We start from the raw sequence: 23,588 nt of genomic DNA on the forward strand, positions 1-23,588 counted from the left end.
TATCGCACAACTATTCACTGCTTGTAATATTAGAATTGTAATGAATTAATTTTAATATTTAATTTTAATTTCAGAACTAAATCTCAATAACTACTTAAGAAATCATATATCGCACAACTATTCACTGCGCCTAGGCTACAAAATCTATAGGAACAAGTTAAAAGTCATCCCATAGTATGTTTACAGGTGAGTGAATTGTATACCTTCTCTAATTAATGCATAACTAGATACTCACTGCTGGTAATATTAGATCTGATTCCTCTCATTAATAAATAGCGCCCTCACTCAACAATATTTAGAATGAGTGGTTGGTCAACAATTTGATGAGTCAGGTGCATCTATTGGCTAAGCTTGTTGTACATAGATGCAAATGAGTATAGGAAACATTAATGCTGTAGGGTGTACTGGGAGGGTGGAGGATTTCATGTTTGTAATGACTGGTTGTAATGTGGTATCTCGTTGTTTTCAAAATGCAGTCTGATATTTGTTGCTTTCTTGGTTGTGGCTAAAATTGTGGCTAAAATTTGTGTGGTGGGGGGAAGATGTGTTTATTGTTTGTTGAGTCATTGTTTAGACACTTTGCAGCTTGAAATGGTATGGTCCAAATCCAAATTCGATATGGTGGTGTTGAATATCTGTGCGATATGGCAGTGTCGTCTAAAAACCACGCATCCAAATGATTTCAGTTTATTTATTTACTGTTGTAGATCCTGAGAACTAGCCATTGAATATGATGTCGGGAATAAATGGTTTTCTGAACAAGCTTTATTAATTATTGCTGGCAATATTCCAGTATGAATTGGGAGCAAACTGTGACACCAAATCTAGTCGTTGTATTGCTATGCTTCTAAAATATATTTTTTAAATAAAATAAATTAAATAGAAATATGATGTGCTTTTTTGTATGTGGAAACATGGCTGGCCCACTCAAAAATATAAGGAAGTGTAGTCTGCAGTTTTTTTTTTTTTTTTTTTTTTTTTATTTGTGAAAAAAACTGGTATTTTACAGAGTGTAAACAATAAAACACTCACAGTGCAAGGCTAGTTCACCAACATGTCTTTTCTCTTGCTTGAGTGCGAAAGTACATGGTTTAGTGACTACATCTTTATTTCTTTATATTTTTAAATATTAGGGTTTTTTTTTATTTTGGAAGGTTCTTCTATAAGTTATTTTGTGAGAAGTTATTTCGGAAAACCAAATCGAAGTCAACGTTTCATCAATACCATCTACAGGAAAAACTGTGAAAGACATCAGACTTTTTGCATTGAAAGTTGGTGATGAATTACCAAATGGTAATCGCCAACGTAATTACTAAACATAGCAATGCATAAACATTCCCAACAAATGCAAGTTTAACCTAACTCACATTATAACAAATTCTAAGATGTTGAGAATTATATTGTTGTCGTATAATCGATATATTGATTGGATAATATTTAACTGCTTTACAGGTGAACTGAAGCGACTGAAGACGGTGGTGTGTCTTTGACATCTTCCAGAACAAGTGCAATCAGAAATAAATGCGGGTGAAGACATTATTATAAAACACTATGAACGCGTGCAAATTAATCCTAAACATGATAAGTGTTGGTTCCTCACCATTAGTCTGATTGAGATAGGTAGAACCGACTTAGCCAATGAGATGAATTGTTTTATAGTTGAAGAACTGTATATTAGTGTTTACTAAAAATAAAGTCAATTTGTCAGTGGTGTTTTAAACTAATCTATCCCTCATTCCTTATATTTCTTTCTGTTTCCTTTTGTGAACCAGATGAGCACGCATTTAATTAACAAAGTCTTATTGATTGAAATTATATGGGCCAGAATAATGTTGTAAAGATTTGTTTACCTCTGTCCTCATTTCGATTTGCCTGCAGCACTATGTGGCCGGAGGTGATTGACCTCCGAGTCACGTGGTCAGGGAAATCCCCTCTTCGTGCACGTTCGGCGGCGTGCAGATCAGGTTGTTGTTGTTATACTATGGCCTATCAGCAACTGCTTTATATCTGTAATTGTGTATTTCAGTATTTGTATATTATGTTTTCATGAATGAATTGAATTGTAATTATCTCCTTTCAGTTTCCATTATTTAATTTTTATTCGTAAGTCATGTCGCCATCGCAGCTACATTATCATTTGAAATACCGAAATCATACTTTTATCGAGATTGATTGAATAGTACCAATTACTCGAAACAAGTTCACTTATCACAAACTCGTGATATAATTTTTGCCACAGTGCTGATTTCTGTGTGAAAATCCAATTCGTGAACTGACGTTTTCAGTAATTGTTATAAAAGCAAACATTGCTTTTGTTTTTATTTCATGTGAACCTCTTGTGTATCCATTTTCCTGTTCGATGGTTTATCAACTCAGTCGTGCAACACAATGAAATAATATAACAAATTAATAAAAGTTATACGAAAGCACAATCCTGGATCTACAATATAGTATTATTGGTGACATTCTCTATATATGCATATTTATGAATAGTTATAGAAAATTCAAGCTACACCTATGTAAGAGTATACAATACTTGTAAAATATTTATAATTAGTCATATTATTTTTTACGCTGACATCAGTAGAGTGATATCAATCATAAAAACAAATGCTAAACGTATCAAATGTAGACAGTGATGCACAGTCTTTCTCCGATCTGTATCAGGTGAATAATCTGCGAACACGATGGTCAATTGGATGCAATGAACATATGATTAATAAGCAATATTACAATTTTGTTTTGTATCATTTAATTGTCATGGTTATAAGTCGTTCGGTTGAAAGAGGCAATATAGCTGTGATCATATACTACCAGTAATATCTTAGCAGAGAGAAATTATTACTCGACTAGTCACTAATAGCAGTTAATTCTCAAGTTTGTACGACGACAGTGAAAATTAGGGTCAAGTGGTTGTTTTGCTGGGAGATCGGTAGAACGCACCAGCACCGCCTGTAAATTCAAGCCTTCTAGGTAGATAGTAAACACAATTTCGGCCTTTACATTTTAAAACGGTGTATGTGAAGCATTAAAAATAGGAACTGGCAATCTCATTCACTCTGAAAAATGTACTACGTGTATATTGACATGTGGTGGGTACTATAAACCACATGGTGTGTATAACCAAATGCGTGCACTCCAACTTTTTAAGTGTATACCAAACCTCATACCAAACATTCATGGCCCGGGCTGGTTGACGCCATCTTTCCCACCCAAAGTTCATTTATTCCGCTATCGATTTACCGCTTCAGTGAAACCATGGAAATCGGACGGTGGACTCACGTGGGACGACATGTCTAAATTCAATATGCAAACATTTGCACTAATCAATGCTAATGCCATGCCCATTTCATATTTATTTTGGCGCGCCCTGTTTAATTTTCAAACCGTGGAGAACCCTGTATTGTAAACATCAGGCAGTGCTTATTGAAAATAATAATAATACTCTTACTTTCACTCAAGGTAACTACCCTTGGTTACTACGCTGAGCAAGTGTACTATATGGAGTAGCACAGGTATTGGCGATGTTCTGGTCGAGAAGAACATCTATACTCATATACTCAAATCAAACCTGTATAGTTTTTCTATACTTTTGACAAAACACTAGTGATTTTTACTAAAGAACAATGTTTTGATATGTAATGTACGGTGGTGAATTCGATACTGATATTTGTCAATAAGGTTCTTTCAAATTAATATCTTACAGAGGATTTGCTTTAAATAATAATAAGACATGTATTTCTTAGTAACATATTTTGCTGATGACATTGTATGTCAGTAAACAAAGTATGCGGCGTTCAAGGTGACCTTGTGAATCACTACAGATGAATACCTCCGAACAATAACCAAATAGTTGCCAAGATTCATATGGAAATATATTTTGTTTGATTGTGTTAAATGTTTGTGGTACATGATAGCAAATAGCACTAGTACTGTATCTTTCATTGCAAGTTTTTTTTTTTTAAATGTCTTCAATGACTATTCATACATAGTTTTATGCAAACTTTTGTAAGAAATGTTTGATAACATTTGTTTAACACGCGCTAAAGTGGTATCACGACTGTTAATTCTTTGTTTCTGTTAAGATAATTTCGATGTTCGTATATTTTTAAGACAATGTGAATAAGATTTAACAGGTGGCATAGGCGTAGGTAAAGTGAAGATAGTATTGTTGACAGTAACGTTTTGTACGCTATCTAGTCATTTCCATTAGTAAGTGTCAATGTATTTGGTTAGCGTGGGTGCCACTGTAACTACATAGTCCCCCATATTGTCTACTTAACAGCCACACGACTAAACACTGTGTTTCTATATATGTATTATTGAAATACTCGAAAATTCTCACAAAATATTAGTATGTGGTATAAGCGTGAAAATTGCACATGGTAATCACAATATCTGATCAGTTCAGCATACGACTAAATTGTTAGAAAAATAATAAAATTGTGTTTTCTCCTGGATCGATGACTTTGACACGACACATTGTGTATCAACACACATCGTTGCGTGGTCATGCAATTTCTAATACAATACTACTTGATTAATGTGGTTAATTATTTGTTGACCAAATTGACCAGGGTAATCACACTTTAGGAGTATATATAGACTTTAACAAACCGTTCGATACCATCAATCATGACATTATGCTAAAAAACATTAAAAACATTATTGGTTTAGGGGGCTTTCCTTACAATTTGTTGAAACTCATAATTTTTCTTCTAAATGAGCTCAAATTTTCTGTACTCTGTTGCAACCTTTTCTTAATATATATTAACGATCTCCCCAATTCCACAAAGTTCTTCAATTTTTCTCTTCGCGGACGATTCTAATCTATTCCACACGTACTCTGGTGAGAGCACCAGTAACAATATTAATCTTTCAGAAGTGACCTCCCATCTAAGTGAAATTGTTCTATGGTGTGATACGAACAAACTAACCATAAATAGAAATAAGACACATTTTATAATTTTTAGGGGAAAACGTACGAACATAAGGAAGACTGGGCGTGTCTCAATAAGGGGTGACTGTATTGATGAGGTAGATGACTTCCCTTTTGTCGGAGTTGTGTTAGATAAACACTTCACATGGACCAGGCATATTGAAACAAATAATACATCTATTAGAAAAAAGTGTGGCATTTTATACAAACGTAGACATATTGTACCTCTAGACACCTTAATTTTGCTTCATAATTCATTAATTCTCCCCCACATTACGTATGGCCTCGAGGTATGGGGCAATACCTACCTTTCTCATCTAAATTGTATTTTAAAGGCCCAGACAATGATTGTCCGCATTATACTCTTAAGCCATTCACCACACACTCATCCCCTTTATTCTATCAACTTAATATTCTTCATATTTAGAAATTACACCGTCTCTCAATTACTACGTTCATACATGGTTTAATTCATCAGCATTCAGCTCATAGCATGTCAGATTATTTTACATCATTCTGTAGACCATGAGTATAATACAAGGCATCGTCTTCAAAAAAAGTTATATTCGATTCATGCAAACACAACATAAAGAGAATTTGCTCTAACGTATACAGGCCCCAATGTTTGGAATAACATCCCAATCGAATCAGTAAATCAGGTAAAAAATCACATTTTCGTCAAACATTTAAAAAAAACACTTAAGGGATGAATACGTATAAATGTATTTTTAGTTTTAATAAAAATGTCTCTGGTATTGTCTTCTCGCATTTTGGTTTTATATTCAGCATATTGCTTTAGTTGTTCTCTATGTACTCAAAAATTATAATTGACAGTTAATATGTGGAGTGTACATATTTATAGTATATATATAAATAGGTATATTGCGTATATATATATATTTCTATTATATATATTTATTCATTACAAATTAATAGGATGATGTACAGTTACTTTTCACCCTATAATTTATTTACTCAAATATTTTTTTGAACGGGGAACAGATTGGATTAGCTGGAGATATTTTCTTTCCCCTGTATCTATTTCAAATTATTCTATTTTGTACAATACTCTTAGGTTTATATGTGTAACATATGAAAAGGAAATGACCACATGTACAAATTTAAATATCAAATCAAAGTTTGATCATTGGCTAATACAAAAGCGTTCAAAATCTAGATAGTGGAGTGTCAATATATAAACAAGAGTTTAACTTAGTAATGTTTGTTACAGTATTATTAACTATTGAACATTTATCAGATATGTGTTAAAAGACACATAATAACAACAGACGCTGTCCTGACAAACAATGTAGATTATAAACATAAAATCATTTCTTGTTAATTGATTTATAGCAATTTTCTGACCTATAGTAGCATGAATATCACGTGACCATCAACATAATATACCTATGTATTAAGAGGTTTTCAGGTCAGATTACAAAATATTTGACTATCAGTCTAGTCAACTGAGAACCATTTATTCAAGTAAGAGCTGTATGTTTTATTTACAGGTGAATTGTTCAAATATTTATATTTACAATCTATGTTGTAACGGACCATGCTATAGACCCACTCATACGACTGACAAGCCATGCATATATACTGGAATAACAACATAAAATCAGCATAAACGCAATTAATTTATTTCATTTCTATAGTTCCCCTCTCAGTGTTATGTTGAGTTTTGCTGTATTGATATGTTCTGGCGTTCTTGTTCTGTTTATTTCTGAAATGGAACAAAAACAAATCAATATTTCTTTATAAAACAGAATAATAATTATGTCAGGTCAAACAATTAAAATATTACCGTACAGTAACGGCTATTTAGAATTTTAAAACTCTTTCTAAAATAAAAAAAGACAATCACCTGTAGTAGCCAACACAACATATTATTCCAACTATTACACACATGATAACCAGTATAACATTGTTACATACGATCACTATCCATCTATCTGTCTGACTTGGAGCCTCTGTCAGGAAGAAATTGAAACTTGCAATTGTTATTCAAAGCATTGTTTCTATAGATCAATACTGCAACACATTTAATGACTGGACAATAAGTTATAAAAAGTACCACAACTTAACTTCACTAGTGATGCATTACATAGTATCTAATTCCACTAAGTATATATGCCCACCTGGTCTATACTGGCACCCAATAGTAAGTATATTATGTTTAATAGTTTAAACAAAATGTGTCTAGAAAATACATCTACTACTTTGTCAGAAGGTGTATATAAAAAAATATTATACAGGATTACAAACCCGTTGTGTGTTGACTTATGACGCCATCAATATCCAAGTACAGTATGTCAGATAATGATGACATTCCACACTCGCACTTTACTTCACATTGATAATTACCGACATTGTTCATGGTTATTTTAAGAATTCGCAGTTGCGGACCCTACAGAATTTAAATATCAAAATGAATGACTAAATCCATGTAAGATACATTCGAAGTAATGTTTGTTTTTTATAACAAATAATACTCACATCAGACAATACGTCATTACCTTCGAAATACCAACCATATTTGTAGTTTTCATTGATAACGGTGGTTTGGCACAATAATTCAAAACATCAGTACCTATACAGGGTGTTGCCCCATTATTCAAAACACTTGTCGGATGCAAATCTAAAGATAAAGTGATATATAGGGTTATTGGAGTTGTTTATTGAACACAAAAAATGAAATGTCTAACAACCATGATTGCAAAATAACGAATGACAAATTAAACTCATTAATATGGATATGAAATGTAAGCCCCTAATATATAGTTATGTGAAATAAGTAAATACGCTCTCTGTTTCGAGCGAAACTTAACTTCTGAACATTGAGGGCGCCCTTGAGCGCCAAAGGAATCAAAACATAGATTCAAAATGGCAGCTCGCACTGATGTAGCGAACGGTGTCGCTTTGAAAGTCATAGAAATCACCAGTTTATAGAAACCTTTGCCATCTATACGATGCTTTATTGGGTGAGTTTTTTGGCATATACATTGTAGATGATTGTTGTTGTTTTTCTGATGTGGACATGCCATTTCCAATATTAGCGTGAAAATTTGAACGTTGAAAGACATGTGTTTATGATTTGCCGGACGGTTACTGAGACTGTATAATGAGTAATGATGATGTTATATTTGTTGATCAGTTGCGTTGTACATGTAATTTTCAGAGTTTTAAAGGATGATGTTTACTACAGAATACGCTTAGAAACGTTCGGTGTGATTTATTGTTGAAGCAACAAACTTTTGCATAGTTAATCCAGCAAGTTTACTAGTTTGTGATGCATAATTAGAAATGTTTATGTTGAAGTGTTGTAGTTGAGTTTCTGGTATTTAGAAAATAGTATTATATTATAGGATCAATAACCTGTCTATGCCGCTAACCTGTGACGATAGTCAACACTGCTAACCTGTGACAATAGTCAACACTGCTAACCTTTGATGACAGTCAACGCTGCTAACCTGTGACGATAGTCAACGCTGCTAACCTGTGATACTACTCAAATGCTAACCAGAGACGTCTAACCTGTAATTATATCCGGCCACAGTAGTGAGTTAAAATTTATTAGTAATTTTAATGTCATTAGTCATTTTGTTGAGACAAATTTAGACATGTGAATTGAGTTAATACAAATAATACTGAGTAAGGGAATGAGTTTGTTGTGATGTATTTTTTACTGAAAATAGTTTTTTGTTTATTGTTATTTACAGAATTGAATGGTTGATCAATAAAAGATCTCTCATACATTAAAACCGGGTGTAATTATATGCGTTCTTGTCCAGTCGGTCTCACCAAAATTCAATTTACTTGGGACATATGAGAAGCGATGGAGGACAAGAAATTAAAGAGACGAACCAGTAAGTCAAGATTCACCAGGCAGAAAAATGCTGTGGAGTACCTGCTAGCACAAAGTGAGTCATTAATCAGATTACAAGTGAATGAGATAACTGATGGCTTCCAGAAATTAGATATAGCCTATAATGAACTGCAGGACCGCCATGATGAATACTGTGAGACAATTGAGGATCCGGATGAGTACAACCAGGAAGAGGAATACCTCAAAAACTGCCTGGATGAATATTTAGCCACCAAAGCCAAATTTAAATCAGTCATCAATCAAGGCCAACCAACTGAACATGGTCCTGACACACAAAACCAAACACCGCCATCGAGTGGTTTGCCTTCGCCACAGTTATCGGATCAATACAACCAACCAGTAGTACCAGTTATACAACATAAGGCTAGATTAGAGCCCAAGATTCAAAAACCTAACCTGCCAGTGTTTGCTGGGGATGTACGTGAATACTGGACATTTCGTGAAGATTTCAGGCACATGGTTGACCCACTGTATGATGATAGGAATGCCATCTCAATACTGAGAACCAGTCTAACTGGTAAACCATTGGAAATGCTAAAAGGTATTGGTACAGACTATGATGCTTGCTGGGAATACCTTGACTTGTATTATGGGGACCCAAGAATAATTTCTGATGCAGTCACCCAGGATATAATGAAGTTTCGATCATTGAAGGAGGGTGAAGATAGCAGATTCTGTGATTTAGCTCATCTCGTCCGAAGATGTTACAATATATTAAAGCAAGTGGGGAAAGAGTCTGACCTCAATAATAATCATATGCTGGCTATTATTGAAATGAAACTCACAGCTGATGACCGAAAAGTGTGGGCGAGAAAACTGCAACATAATGGGGAAGAAGCCTCTCTTGAAAAACTACTTAGCTTCTTAACTGATGAAATGAAGACTAGAATGAGAGCCACTGCACCAGTCAGAAGTAGTCAGTCTCAAGGTAAAGTCAATCTGAGTCAACAACAAAGCAGTGACTCAAATGATAATTCAACACGCCAGAAGTCAGTTTCATGGAAGAAGTGTTGGGGTTGTGAATCAAACGACCATTGGCCAGATCAGTGTACCAAAATCCGAGCAATAACAGTGGATGAACGCCTGAAAATGGCTAGGGAAAATCATGTTTGCTTTAGCTGTTTGAAGAGAGCAGGGAAAAATCACACCATGAGAACTTGCAATCGAAGAAAACGGTGCTCTATAGAAAATTGTCAGTTCTTCCATCATTCACTTCTTAATCCAGTAACAGGTGGAAGTGTTGTATCAGTAGCGTCAAAAAAGAATGATGTGGCATTGCCAATTATAACAGCAAGAATAGGTACACGTGAACATGATGTTATAGGTAATATTATGCTGGACTCTGGTGCAAATGTAACATTGGTCAGAGGAGCTGTAGCAGAGAAACTTGGCCTTGAAGGAAAGCCTATCAGTATTGACATTGGCACATTGGGAGGAAATGTACAAGCTCACCAAACCAAAATCTACAAACTGAAGATATTTCCCAATCAGAAAGAGCACACAATATCAGCTGTTGGTGTACCCGAAATTACCACTGTTGCTAAGCCAAAGTGGCAAGTTATGAGAAAAATAGAAAGTGAATTGGGACATCCGCTAAGCAGGGGAGATGGTAGTGTTGACTTATTGATTGGAGTGGACTACCCAGGCATGCATGGAGGAGAGACAAAAGAAATTGATGGGTATATCCTGAGAAAGTCACCATTGGGTTGGTTAACATTCGGTACATCAAGCAGTTTACAACCAGAAACAACTGTGCTTCACATAAAAATGACTGAGATGACAGATCTGACCAAATTCTGGTCTACTGAAGAAATGGGAGTGAAGATACAAAGCTGTAAGTGTAAGTCATCAGATGAATTAAAGTTATCACCAATAGAAAAAGAACAATATAAAGAGATGTGGCAGTCCTGTGAAAAGATAGAAAATAGATGGATGGTACCTTATCCTTGGAAAAGAGACCCACAAGAGCTTCCTGACAATAAGAAACAGTGTATGGCGAAGTTGATATCCATTGAACAGAGACTAATGAAGAATGAGAAAAATGCAATGTTATATGACCATCAAATGAAAGAAATGGAAGAGAAAGGGTTTTCCAGAAAATTAAGCAAAGAAGAAATGGAGAAGTATAAAGGGCCAGTACATTACCTTTCCCATCACCCAGTTATACGTCCTGAAAAGAAAAGTACACCAGTCAGAATTGTGTTCAACTCATCAGCTGCATTCAATGGTCATCGCCTGAATGAGTATTGGGAGAAGGGTCCAGACCTTCTCAATGATTTGTTTGGTGTACTTCTCCGCTTTCGCCAGAATGCAGTTGCAGTATCAGGTGACATCGCAAAAATGTATCACCAAATCCTGATCCCTGAAAAGGATAAGCATGTTCACAGATTTCTTTGGAGAAATTATGATGTCACCAGACAACCTGATGTCTATGTTAAGGAAGTAGTGACATTTGGAGATAAACCAGCGCCAGCCATGGCCTTAACTGCTTTACGGAAAACTGCAAAAGAAGGTGAGAAAGAGCATCCCGAGGCAGCCAGGGTGTTAAACAAGGATACATATATGGATGATATATGTACATCAGTCCATACAGCAGATGAAGCCAGAAAGATTATGAAAGATATAGATGCAGTTTTAGAAACAGGAGGTTTTAGAGTAAAGGAGTGGGTGTCCAATGTTAAACTGAAAAGGGAAGACCCACATCCCAGTGACAGAACCGTATTAGGAGATCCAACAGAACAAAAGGTTTTAGGTGTAGTCTGGGATCCAGAATCAGATCTGATGAAATATCAAGTAAAGGCAATTTCAGTCAAGGGAAATGATATACTGACAAAAAGAATGGTGTTAAGTGAACTGGCTAAAGTTTTTGACCCAATTGGATTCACCGGTGCAATTCTGATAAAAGGAAAAATTCTTATGCAGAAACTTTGGCTGAGTGGCACTGGGTGGGATGATGACCTGTGTGAAGAAGAAAAAACTGAATGGAGAAGATTCTTCACTGAAATTGAGAGCCTTGATGGTGTGTCTTTTGCCAGATGTCTAATGCCCAAGTTACATAATAAGTTAGCTGAACTTGTGATATTCTGTGATGCATCAGAAGATGCATTTGGTGCAGTTGCCTACACTAGGTGGGAGACAAATAATGGAACTGTTGGAGTAAGGTTTATTGCTGCAAAGTCTCGTGTAGCGCCACTAAAGAATTTGTCAATACCTCGTCTAGAACTGCAAGCAGCCGTCATTGCATCTAGACTATGTGCTACTGTTAAGGAAGAAATGACAGTGAAGTTTGATCGAGTTGTATTCCTGTCTGATAGTGTTATCGCCTTGTGCTGGATTCGAGGTCAGTCAAGGCAATACAAGTCATTTGTGGCCAACAGAGTTTCTGAGATTCAAAGTCAAACCGATCCATCAGATTGGCACCACATACCAGGAGAATTCAATATAGCAGACAAAATATCCAGAGGCATTAATGTCAACAGTCTGGCAGGTGACTGGAAGAATGGACCAGCTTTCTTACTGTTGCCAGAAGCAGAGTGGCCAAAATCTGTTCCTAAAGCAGAAGTCAGTGAAATTGACAGAGAAAAGAAAAGAATGAAAACTGTGCTAATGGTTAAAGAATCAGAGGGTATTGATTACAAGAAATTCTCTAAATGGAGAAAGTTGATCCGAGTGACAGCATATATATTAAGATTCATTACAAACTTGAAAGCCAAGAATGTAATCAAAGGTGGCCCGCTATCTGCAGAAGAGTTGGCGGTGGCAGAAAGTTACTGGATCTTTGAAGCACAAAAATCACTTCATGAGAGAATAAAAGAAGGAGAGTTCAAGTCACTAAGCATCTTTGAGAAGGATAAGATTATTCATGTCGGAGGAAGAGCTTGTAACGGAAAGCTATCATATGAACGTAGGCATCCAGTTCTGTTGCCCAATGACCACTACATATCGTATTTGATAACCCAGCATGTACATGAGCAAGGGCATTATGGGGTAGCAACAACTGCTGCCAAAGTCAGAAGTGAATATTGGGTTGTAGGCGTGACAAGATTGGCAAAGACTATCAAATACAGATGCGTGACTTGCAGAATCCTCAAGCGCCAGACTGAAACTCAATTCATGGCTGATCTCCCAGTTGAAAGAATGGCTCCATTTACGCCACCTTTCTATTTCACTGCATGTGATTACTTCGGCCCATATGTTGTTAAAATTGGAAGAAACAAAACGACAAAACACTATGGCGTCATCTTTACTTGTATGAACACCAGAGCAGTACACTTAGAAGTAGCAGTTGACTGCTCTACAATGGAGTTTTTACAAGTCCTACGTAGATTCTTTGCAATTAGAGGAAGGCCCAAGTCTATTCAGAGTGACAACGGTACTCAGTTTGTAGGAGCCGAAAGACAACTTCGAGAGATGGTGAAAGGCTGGAGTGAAACAAAACTTAAAGAATTCTGTGCAGAGCAACAGGTGACATGGAGGTTCACCACACCACTAGCTCCTCATCAGAATGGATGTGCTGAAGCTCTGGTTAAAAGTTGCAAAGTGGCCTTGAGGAAAGCTATTGGTGAGCAAAGACTCACTCCGTTTGAGTTGCACACCTGCCTTCAAGAAGTTGCTAACTTAGTAAATGAGCGACCAATCGGAAGAGTACCAAATGATCCTGATGATGGCAACTATCTCTGTCCAAATGATGTTTTGCTTGGAAGGGCTTCCAGCAGAGTGCCACAAGGTCCATTTCGTGAGACAAAGAATCCAAGAGAGAGACATGAATTTGTTCAATACATAGTCAATGCATTTTGGAAATGCTGGATGAGAGATGTGTTTCCTTTGTTGGTTCCTCGACAGAAGTGGAATGTAGACAAAAGGAATGTGCAGGTGAATGATATTGTTGTAGTAGCTGATCCAAATGCAGTACGTGGAAAATGGAATCTCGGAAGAATTACAGAAATCTATCCTGGAAGAGATGGACGGGTGCGAAATGTTAAAGTAAAAACTGCAAATGGACATTATAGTAGACCAGTAACGAAAATTGTTGTTATTTGCCCTGTTGAGGGATATAATTAGTAATGTATTTGGTTTGAGATGCGATTGTATCGCATCGTGGTGGGAGAGTGTTTCGAGCGAAACTTAACTTCTGAACATTGAGGGCGCCCTTGAGCGCCAAAGGAATCAAAACATAGATTCAAAATGGCAGCTCGCACTGATGTAGCGAACGGTGTCGCTTTGAAAGTCATAGAAATCACCAGTTTATAGAAACCTTTGCCATCTATACGATGCTGTATTGGGTGAGTTTTTTGGCTTATACATTGTAGATGATTGTTGTTGTTTTTCTGATGTGGACATGCCATTTCCAATATTAGCGTGAAAATTTGAACGTTGAAAGACATGTGTTTATGATTTGCCGGACGGTTACTGAGACTGTATAATGAGTAATGATGATGTTATATTTGTTGATCAGTTGCGTTGTGCATGTAATTTTCAGAGTTTTAAAGGATGATGTTTACTACAGAATACGCTTAGAAACGTTCGGTGTGATTTATTGTTGAAGCAACAAACTTTTGCATAGTTAATCCAGCAAGTTTACTAGTTTGTGATGCATAATTAGAAATGTTTATGTTGAGGTGTTGTAGTTGAGTTTCTGGTATTTAGAAAATAGTATTATGTTATAGGATCAATAACCTGTCTATGCCGCTGACCTGTGACGATAGTCAACACTGCTAACCTGTGACAATAGTCAACACTGCTAACCTTTGATGACAGTCAACGCTGCTAACCTGTGACGATAGTCAACGCTGCTAACCTGTGATACTACTCAAATGCTAACCAGAGACGTCTAACCTGTAATTATATCCGGCCACAGTAGTGAGTTAAAATTTATTAGTAATTTTAATGTCATTAGTCATTTTGTTGAGACAAATTTAGACATGTGAATTGAGTTAATACAAATAATACTGAGTAAGGGAATGAGTTTGTTGTGATGTATTTTTTACTGAAAATAGTTTTTTGTTTATTGTTATTTACAGAATTGAATGGTTGATCAATAAAAGATCTCTCATACATTAAAACCGGGTGTAATTATATGCGTTCTTGTCCAGTCGGTCTCACCACTCTCCCATTATATAACTACATGTAAATTATGATTTTATTTGGATCTTTGAAAAACAGTAGAAGATCCATTGAATAGTCACACATCTTCACTGATATATACACATATGACGACAGGTATAAAATAAATGACACATAACATTACCTGCATTATGTGTACACTCTTTACATGTTGATATGTTAACCACCGTGAACCAAACAAAGTCTGAAATAGAGAAAACTATACTATAACATACAATAAACAGCCAGTGTGTCAAAATATTGCTTCTTTTTATATTTACTTACATGCATATACAATAATGTACATCTCCTACCAAAATGTCCTCTCGACTGCTGTTGGGTTTCTTTTTGTAAATATATCTCTAGTTCCAGTAAAGGATATATTATTTCGTAGAATATGTATGTCACACGGTCTATGTGTCACTTATATACGCTACTATTTAGTTCCTTATTTACTGTTGGTCATTTGTGATATAGCGCGTACTCGGGGTCACTGCATGTAAATATGCAGGATGCAACTGTATGGTTCTTTCCAAATGTGATGATATATAAAGTGGAAATTATCACATGCGGTAAGCATGACGTCGTTAGTTTATATCAGTGCAAACATAATTAAATTATTCATCGATAACACAACGTTAGCCTCTGTAAATCAAAGGTCATTTCAAGCTGCCCAATATAGTGAATTATTTGTTGAAAATAGCGGACAAAAACTGATACACACGTATAGAGTGCATTTGTACTGTTGAGTGGGGAACTCGATGTACACGTTCCGCCAACGTCCATAAACATCAAAATAACTAATGGATCCGACAAATACCATACAAAAAGTGTTAAATACCGCTATTGCTATTTAGCTATTTTAGTTTTATTATTCCGTTTTCGTGTTTTTTCTATAAAATGAGTAAGCATTATTTGTACCTATATATATTACATAACGCATTGACTTTTGTCATTCGAATACATTAGAGCAACCACACGCATTCCCTTCAAAAGGTAGCACGCAAAGGCTCATGGGAGATTATACTAGTCTAGATCACGCTCAGTTATAGTATTCATTATCATCTGAATTGGGAAGTCGCCAATGTATCCATGAGCACCTTGGTAAACTAACATGAAGTACGTTATCAAGATCAACAATTTTAAATAACATACACAGCTTTTTTTTCATTACTAAAATTGTTTCAACCTCTATAAAGTACCTGATTGGAAAGAATGATTACATTTGTTCTTTGGCAGTGAATGGCTTATTTGTATTTGACTGTGCCCCACCCACCTATCGATTGTAATTTGGCCAGTTGCTATTAGACATCACTAGCATGACTAGTTGGAAGACAACCATGTAAAAATAGTGTGAATAAAATAATTTCCTGTAATGAACAAGGAAATAATAAAGTTTTTATTTAAACCAACAATAAACAACAAGTTTAAAAAAAAAACATTCGAGTAAGAATAAAGTAAAAATAATTGTCAAGTTTAACCAGCAGGAGGTACAGGTGCCGGTTGAATTATCTTGCCTCGAAGAAAATAAAAAAACAAGTAAGTGGTAAGGATTATATAAAGGTAATGAATGGTTTGAGTAAGGTGTTGAGTAGAGGAATGTTCAATAGGATGAACATTGTTGAAATAGATAATGCTTTGGAAATGATTGGACTTTAATCTTGAGGCACATTGTAAATAACTGGCGAGAGGATGTTGAAAGCACTGCCGTGCATTCAAGCATCTTCTCATTGAAAATAGACACAGGTTATGCACATTAACATTGTAATGAGGTAAATTAGTGTTGTCAACAGAGTGTCATGATTAAATCTGGTATGATGTGCATGAAACGACTCATGGTGAAAAAGCACACAAGTGTTGACGGAAGACCAAAATGATAGGTATCACCACCAACAACCAATTTGGTAGTGGTCAGATTGCCGAAAATATTATATATTGTTGTTTGTATATATGCAGCAAAAATAAACTGTACAAAACCAGTAGTTAACTGTTTTCAACATTGTAAAAGACAGTATTATAGACCCACATCATGCAAAATTACAGGGTGTCGTACAAATATATCCCCTTACTTTTAGGGTATTGTATGTTCATGCAACTGTACATTTAGAATGAATCGAAAACAAAGTAGGTGCAAAGAGACTATATCAAATGTAATTGTACTTCATAGGAATATCATTGATGATATCAATCCCATCAGACTGATATAACTCGTAAAAGTAATGAATTTAACGCATGGCAATGGCAATGTGCCATCTGACATATAACCCAAGTGAATTGACCATGTGCAAAGACAGCATTGTTGGTTTGCATAAGACAGTCCACACACATGCTATAAGGAGTAAAATCCTGGTATCACTAATGACAGAGCTGTAAATGAGTTAACATCAAACCAGAAAAATAGAATGTAAATGCATAGACCTGTTTGTACAGAATACCAGTTTACCCCTCATTATTTATGTGGACCATGTTGAAAAGATCTCAAACCATTATAAGGACAATGAAAAACAAATTTGGTGTTTCCAGTATTAGGGTAAAAAATATTGGGTAGTTAGGCAGGGATTTTATTATTTTAGATTTAGTTTTTCCCCAACATGTTCAGTCTACATCAAATACAATCATTTTAAACAATTGTTTGATGATGATATTAATATCAACTTTTGTTTATTTTAGAAAAAGGTAACTCATTTCCATAAAAATAAAACTTGGCCTTATTAACAAATGACAACACATGTTTAAGGTTGAGGTGAGTGGCATGAACTGTTGATCGATGGCACCATTTCAAGAATGGAAGCTGGTGACATCAAAACTTTCACTGATGTACATGTGTATGTAGACATCAGCACAAGGAATTGGCTCCTATCAGTTACTGCCTGATAAATGACAGTTATGTACATTCCTGCTGTGGCCATTTATCTACAATAGCAACATCACAATCATGATAAGAGCATTTTTGATGTACACATTGCAGCTCTTGCTGTTTCTTGCATGTGACAAAAATCCGTCTAAATCACAAGAAAATTGTAGTGGGCCAAACAATGGTCATGAAACAGTAAGAATGAGTACAGCCAGCCATGCCAATGTGGTGAATGAAATGCAGTCTTTTGCATGGCTTTCTGCTCAATATTATACAGTGTGTGGTAGCCTGTATAATCAATGGCGTGGTCACAAATGATTAATCATGATCACATACTTCATAGACACTATAACATTACATCAGTGGGCGACGACTATAAATCATATCCATGCCCTAGACATGGTTACATCCGAGGTCATCATTTTGCCAATGCCATTCTTGCAATTTCATTATTGCTGGCTGCATAGACCAGACTAATGTACAAGTATTTACACATATCGGCCTTATTTTGGTTTTAGATGCTATTTTATTGAGATGCATCGTGACAACTGTGGCGTGAATGACCCCTAGGTTAGGTAATTGTTGCTAGTCGCACCGTGCATGTGCACATCACACAAATCATACGAGTTCACAGGCCATAGGCCTAGTAAATGGCTGTCACCATTTATGTACGATGCAATATTTGGCGATTTATTTTTGACCATTAGATTCCCTGATTCATGACTTATGTGCCAATAAATCCTGAAAATCGGCTTTGCTAAGCGATGAGTCATTTAGTTCAAAACACTGAATGAACATAGCATGGTGTGCAGAGTTTTATAGGTAAAGCAATTGTTAAGAATATATTAAAATTTGTGAAAAAGGGCAAGAGCTCTTACCTTCTATTAGTACAATGTTTGTACGGCGTCCTGGGCTGGCTAGAAAAATAACCTATGTCATCGAAAGATGCGTGTACGTGTGCTGTAGACAATTTCCATGACGCTGCATTGCATGCGTAGAGTCGACGTCACGATTTGTGTGTATCAGTTTTTGTCCGCTATTTTCAACAAATAATTCACTTTTTTCTCCTGGGAAAACGTCGTCAATCTTATTTTATTAACCTGAACTTTGTCTTGACAGCGCAAATTATACCCAAATAAGCGTCTTTGGTTGATTTCTGGCACCCAAAATTGATTCTCGTCTCAGTCTTAATTACGCGTTTAGGAATGACCTGGTGATCCAAAATTGACCTCGCATGAAAATACTGCCACCTACGACGGGTCCCGGGATCATTGCGTCAAGTACTAAAATAGCGCTCAGAATTTGCGTTAGTGAAGGGCACAAGTGATGTGGTAGATTATGAAAACTCCACTTACATTATCTGGTGGCAGACTATCTCTGAAAGTGAGCAAATGTACAATATTTATGTTTATTAACAAAATACCGTTATTTATGTCCTCGTACATCGTTCACATTAGGATATATCAAAATGTCATTGTAATGTTCAGCACTATGGACGCCAGAGATATAATATTGAATGATATAATAGTGTATAATATAATAAGGAATCTTATAAAAGTGTAGGGCAAAGCAATATATTTAATTTGTATGGTTATCATTTATTGAATTCTCCGCGCCGTGTATTCTACACAAAAGTTACCAGACTCAATGGAATAGCAACATTACTTTGCCCTGTATGGGAAGTCCCTGAGAAGTACAGTCTTGAAGTCGTACAATGGAGCAGAGAAGGAGCGCTCGATTTCGTTGGTGGGAGACATTTCTTTAAAAATGGTGAAAAGTATGACAAAGATATAAAGTTTTTCATCAATTCAACGCACTTAGTTATTAAAGATGTAAGCAATTCGGTTTCTACATTTGTACAGCTTTCGTGCTAATAACAGCGTGAACATTGGACAAGTATCAAAAAAAAGGAAAGTGGATTTCGGGCATGAATATATTAGTTTTTGTCATCTTTTTTATTTCATATGATAATCACACATAATGATGACATTTTTTTTCTCTGGTGATGGTGATAATGTTTACTGTCAATCATTAAATTCTGTCTATATTGCTATAGGACGTATGTATATATATATGTAATGCCTTTGTGGGTTCAATGGAAATAGGATTGTCGTTGTTAAACTGACCCACCCAAAAATATGTGTATCAATCAGTGCCATTTTTTTTCATGTACATTGTATCATTTCAGAAACAGAACTATTCGACGACAAAGGTAAAGGTATGTAAGTTGTACTACTCACTTGCCAAAATGTAACATACGTTCTGTAAGGTGGGTGAAAAGTAAAACCAAAGAGTCTTCAGTAAAAAATAACAATGGGTAAACACAAAGTAGTGGATGAAACAAAATATAACGTAAATGGCACTTCCCTATTTATCAAAAACATTGATAAATCTGATGCTGGAGAATACTTGTATTTATTAACTTTCAAAGACAAAACCGAAGCAGACAGAGAGAGTAAAGTTATTGAGTGAATGTAATATATAGTGACTAAATTGGCTAATCAAACAATTTCACCAATAAAAACTGTTTGTGTTTAACGTAATGTTCCTTGTATCATTAATGTACACAATTTAATCATTTGTCAATAGGACCAGCATCTATCTCATGTACTAATATGACACCGAATTCTACCGAATATTATGATTCATTAACTGGCATACCGCTTATACTAGGCAGTATATTCGGGATTGTTGCAGTGGTCGTTTTGTTGGTTGTCATTCTACTATTATTCTTCTTTTGAAAAAGGGTAATTAGTTCTTTTCTAAAAAATATGACTTAATCAAATACGAATAAAATTTATTATTTTATATATCTTTCGTCATTAATTTGGATGTAGATTTTCCTAATAAGAATTTTTTGTTTCATTTACAGATCCAGCCTGATTCATTAGAAGGAAATTTCAGTAATGTGGATGCACGTCTGGTATTTATTGGTGTATATGTCATATACTGTCAAACTTACGTTTTAAATCCTTGTATAACGATGAAATAAACTATTGAAATACAGCTGACGTACATATGAACAAAACCTGAATAGTTATATGTGTAATGGCATAGTACTTTGTCAAACTATTTGTACATTCATGTCCTTGAGAATGAAACTCGTGTCATGTGAATATATATATATAAGTAATTTTAATGAAAAAAGTACATTTTTCTTAGTAATAGTGACACCTGTTGTTTAGTGTGATGGACTCCCACGGTTGGGTACAGGAACATAGAAGTTTATAATTAAAATTGTTTTCCATAAGAAACATGAAACATACATGGCCTTATAAACAGCCTTTTACTTCATAGTGGGGTGGGTGGAGTAAAGCTGTGATTATTTGTATTACTTTCTGACCATCTAGTTTGCCATTTACCATGTCCATATGAACTAAAGCTCCATCCAATATCAGATTTGACTACTTGTTTCAAGCTATGGCACTTGGAAATGAGTGTTGTGACATGTGGCAAATGTCCAACTGTCTTGGTTAATAAGAGTGGCTAAATTTCAACTAGAAACAGGTAAACCAGTATACCTGTATGTACGAAGCCAGTGAATGTTATTCAAGCCATAAAAACTGCATCTATTTATATAAATACACATGGACAGAGAATATTTTCTTGGAGCACTAAATGTGACAATTGCCCTACTGCCTGTGATAAATATACCACACCAGCTACAGAGTGCCTGACGAGGAGTTGGGTAGGTAGTGAAGACAAACATTGACTGAAGCCTGGCAGAGGACTGAATTGTTGTCAACAGCAACAAACACACTGGGAAAGTCAAAGATAGTGAAAAAACAAACAAAAAAAACACACAGGCATATAAATACTAACTTCCTAGGATCTTTATTGACTCCAAGTAATCCAGAGTAGAACGAGATGAATCAACGCTATACTCCGCCATCTTTATTTTAATATTAGATGCAACCATTATTCTGTAGGGGACAACGGGTCATAACTTGAGGGGAGTTAACACCCATGATTTTTAAAATGCCTTGATCAATAAGAGTCTAAGTTACAGGGAACATTATTTTGATTTTTCAGTGGACCAATAAATGCATTTGACAGGAAAATAGAAAAACTCTACCACAACAGCAATTAGAACAGCTTGCTGCATTATAAGTATCACTTCCCTGTCAAATTAGTGGTTCATGCTTATTTGAATCTGAACATAACAGGCCAATTCTATCACACCTTGCTAGGCTTGAACGTCCATCCAATCAGAGCATTCCAAATGAACATGATTCTCCACAAATGCTAGAGGGCGCTCTGACCAAAAAACTGCCATTATCTAAATAAAAAGAACTAAATGTCCACAGTTATGTCTGTAGGTGTACCATACCTGCATGCAAAATGAAAGTCCAAGATTGGTCGGATATGTACATACTTATCCAAAGTGAATTCAGACCCATTTTAACACGTAGCCAGGGTAGTGAAATTAAACGGTACCCACCAAAAAATACACAGGGTCATAACCCTGACCAACATATTGAAATAAAGTCCAAGATTGGTCGGTTATGTACATACTTATACAAAGTGAATTCAGACCCATTTTAACACGTAGCCAGGGTAGTGAAATTAAACGGTACCCACCAAAAAATACACAGGGTCAGAACCCTGACCAACATATTGAAATAATATCCAAGATTGGTTGGTTATGTACGTACTTATCCAAAGTGAATTCAGACCCATTTTAACACATAGCCAGGGTAGTGAAATTAAACGGTACCCACCAAAAAATACACAGGGTCAGAACCCTGACCAACATATTGAAATAAAGTCCAAGATTGGTCGGTTTTCAGGTAAGTTAGGTGTATACCTTCATTATTTAAAGCATCACTTGATGTTCACAACTTGTAATATTATATCTGTTTATTTCTTTTAAAAGATTCCTCTCATTAGTAAATAGCGCCTTCAATCAACAATATTTAAAATGAGTGGTTGGTCAAAAGTTTGATGAGTCAGTTGCATCTAGGCTAAGCTTGTTGTACATAGATGCAAATGAGTATAGGAACCATTAATGCTGTAGGGTGTACTGGGAGGGGTAGAGGATTTCATGTTCGTAATGACTGGTTGTAATGTGCTATCTCGTTGTTTTAAGGATGCAGTCTGATATTTGCTGCTTTCTTGGTTGTTTAATTATGGCTAAAATTTGTGTGGTGGGTGGAAGATGTGCTTATTGTTTGTTTAGGTATGTTTACACCCTGCAGCTTTAAATGGTTTTGTCCAAATCAAAATTCGATATGGCGGTGTCTTCTAAAGACATGGCATCAAAATGATTTTGTGTTCATTTATTTACTGCTGTAGATCCTGTGAACTAGCCACCGAATAAATGGTATTCTGAACAAGCTTTACTTATTATTTCTGGCAATATTCCAATATGAATTGGGAGCAAACTATGACACCAAATCTAGTCGTTGTATTGTTATGCTTCTAAAATAATTGTTTTCAAATGTCTTGAAACAGATATGGATTGTAAAATATTATGATTATATAGTGTCGAACACATTAATTTTAAATGGTAAATTTATTTTAAAGACTTCATACTATGTGTATTTTTGTATGTGGAAAGTTGTCTGGCCCACTCAAAAATTTTAATATTTTATTTAATTTTAACACTAGAGCTGAATCACTGCTTGAGAAATCATATTTTAAAGGATTTCAACTGTGGATAGATTGACCCCCTATGTTTCCTAGATATAAGTCCTCCCACATTATATTTTCAGGTAAGTGATCTGTATACCTTCATTAATTAAAGCACCACTTGATATTCACTGCTTGTAATATTGTAATGAATTAATTTTAATATTTATTTC

General features: G+C 35.5%; 1 protein-coding gene and 3 long non-coding RNA genes across 4 annotated transcripts; 3 read left to right on the forward strand and 1 right to left on the reverse strand.

Moving 5' to 3' along the window:
* The first annotated feature begins 88 nt into the window (after positions 1 to 88).
* On the forward strand, positions 89 to 2,432 carry LOC146734488 (uncharacterized). The gene is made up of 2 exons (XR_014931612.1): positions 89 to 186; positions 1,453 to 2,432. It is a non-coding gene; the product is annotated as an uncharacterized LOC146734488 (long non-coding RNA).
* A 4,128-nt stretch (positions 2,433 to 6,560) lies between these two features.
* LOC144343517 (uncharacterized) lies at positions 6,561 to 15,270 on the reverse strand. The gene is made up of 6 exons (XM_078006034.2): positions 15,216 to 15,270; positions 15,076 to 15,135; positions 7,459 to 7,580; positions 7,208 to 7,349; positions 6,807 to 6,912; positions 6,561 to 6,665 (listed from the first exon to the last, which is right to left on the reverse strand). Exons 1-6 carry the CDS (start codon positions 15,235 to 15,237, stop codon positions 6,581 to 6,583), a joined length of 537 nt encoding a protein of 178 aa, XP_077862160.2. The 5' UTR covers positions 15,238 to 15,270; the 3' UTR covers positions 6,561 to 6,580.
* On the forward strand, positions 8,268 to 8,703 carry LOC144349529 (uncharacterized). Its single transcript, XR_013419994.2, has 2 exons — positions 8,268 to 8,500; positions 8,662 to 8,703. It is a non-coding gene; the product is annotated as an uncharacterized LOC144349529 (long non-coding RNA).
* On the forward strand, positions 14,349 to 14,890 carry LOC144343524 (uncharacterized). The gene is made up of 2 exons (XR_013418975.2): positions 14,349 to 14,687; positions 14,849 to 14,890. It is a non-coding gene; the product is annotated as an uncharacterized LOC144343524 (long non-coding RNA).
* Positions 15,271 to 23,588: the final 8,318 nt, after the last annotated feature.

This window comes from Saccoglossus kowalevskii, chromosome 14 (genome assembly GCF_978046115.1).
Source record: "Saccoglossus kowalevskii chromosome 14, keSacKowa6.1, whole genome shotgun sequence".
NCBI lineage: Eukaryota > Metazoa > Hemichordata > Enteropneusta > Harrimaniidae > Saccoglossus > Saccoglossus kowalevskii.

Excerpts from the sequence above, each read along its gene's own strand:
- LOC144343517 (XM_078006034.2), bottom strand. The coding sequence starts at position 15,237 with ATGTACATTATTGTATATGCAT. Across the intron at positions 15,136-15,215 it reads GTACATTATTGTATATGCAT|ACTTTGTTTGGTTCACGGTG; the intron begins GTAAGTAAATAT and ends TCTCTATTTCAG. Across the intron at positions 7,581-15,075 it reads AGAGTGTACACATAATGCAG|ATTTGCATCCGACAAGTGTT; the intron begins GTAATGTTATGT and ends CTTTATCTTTAG.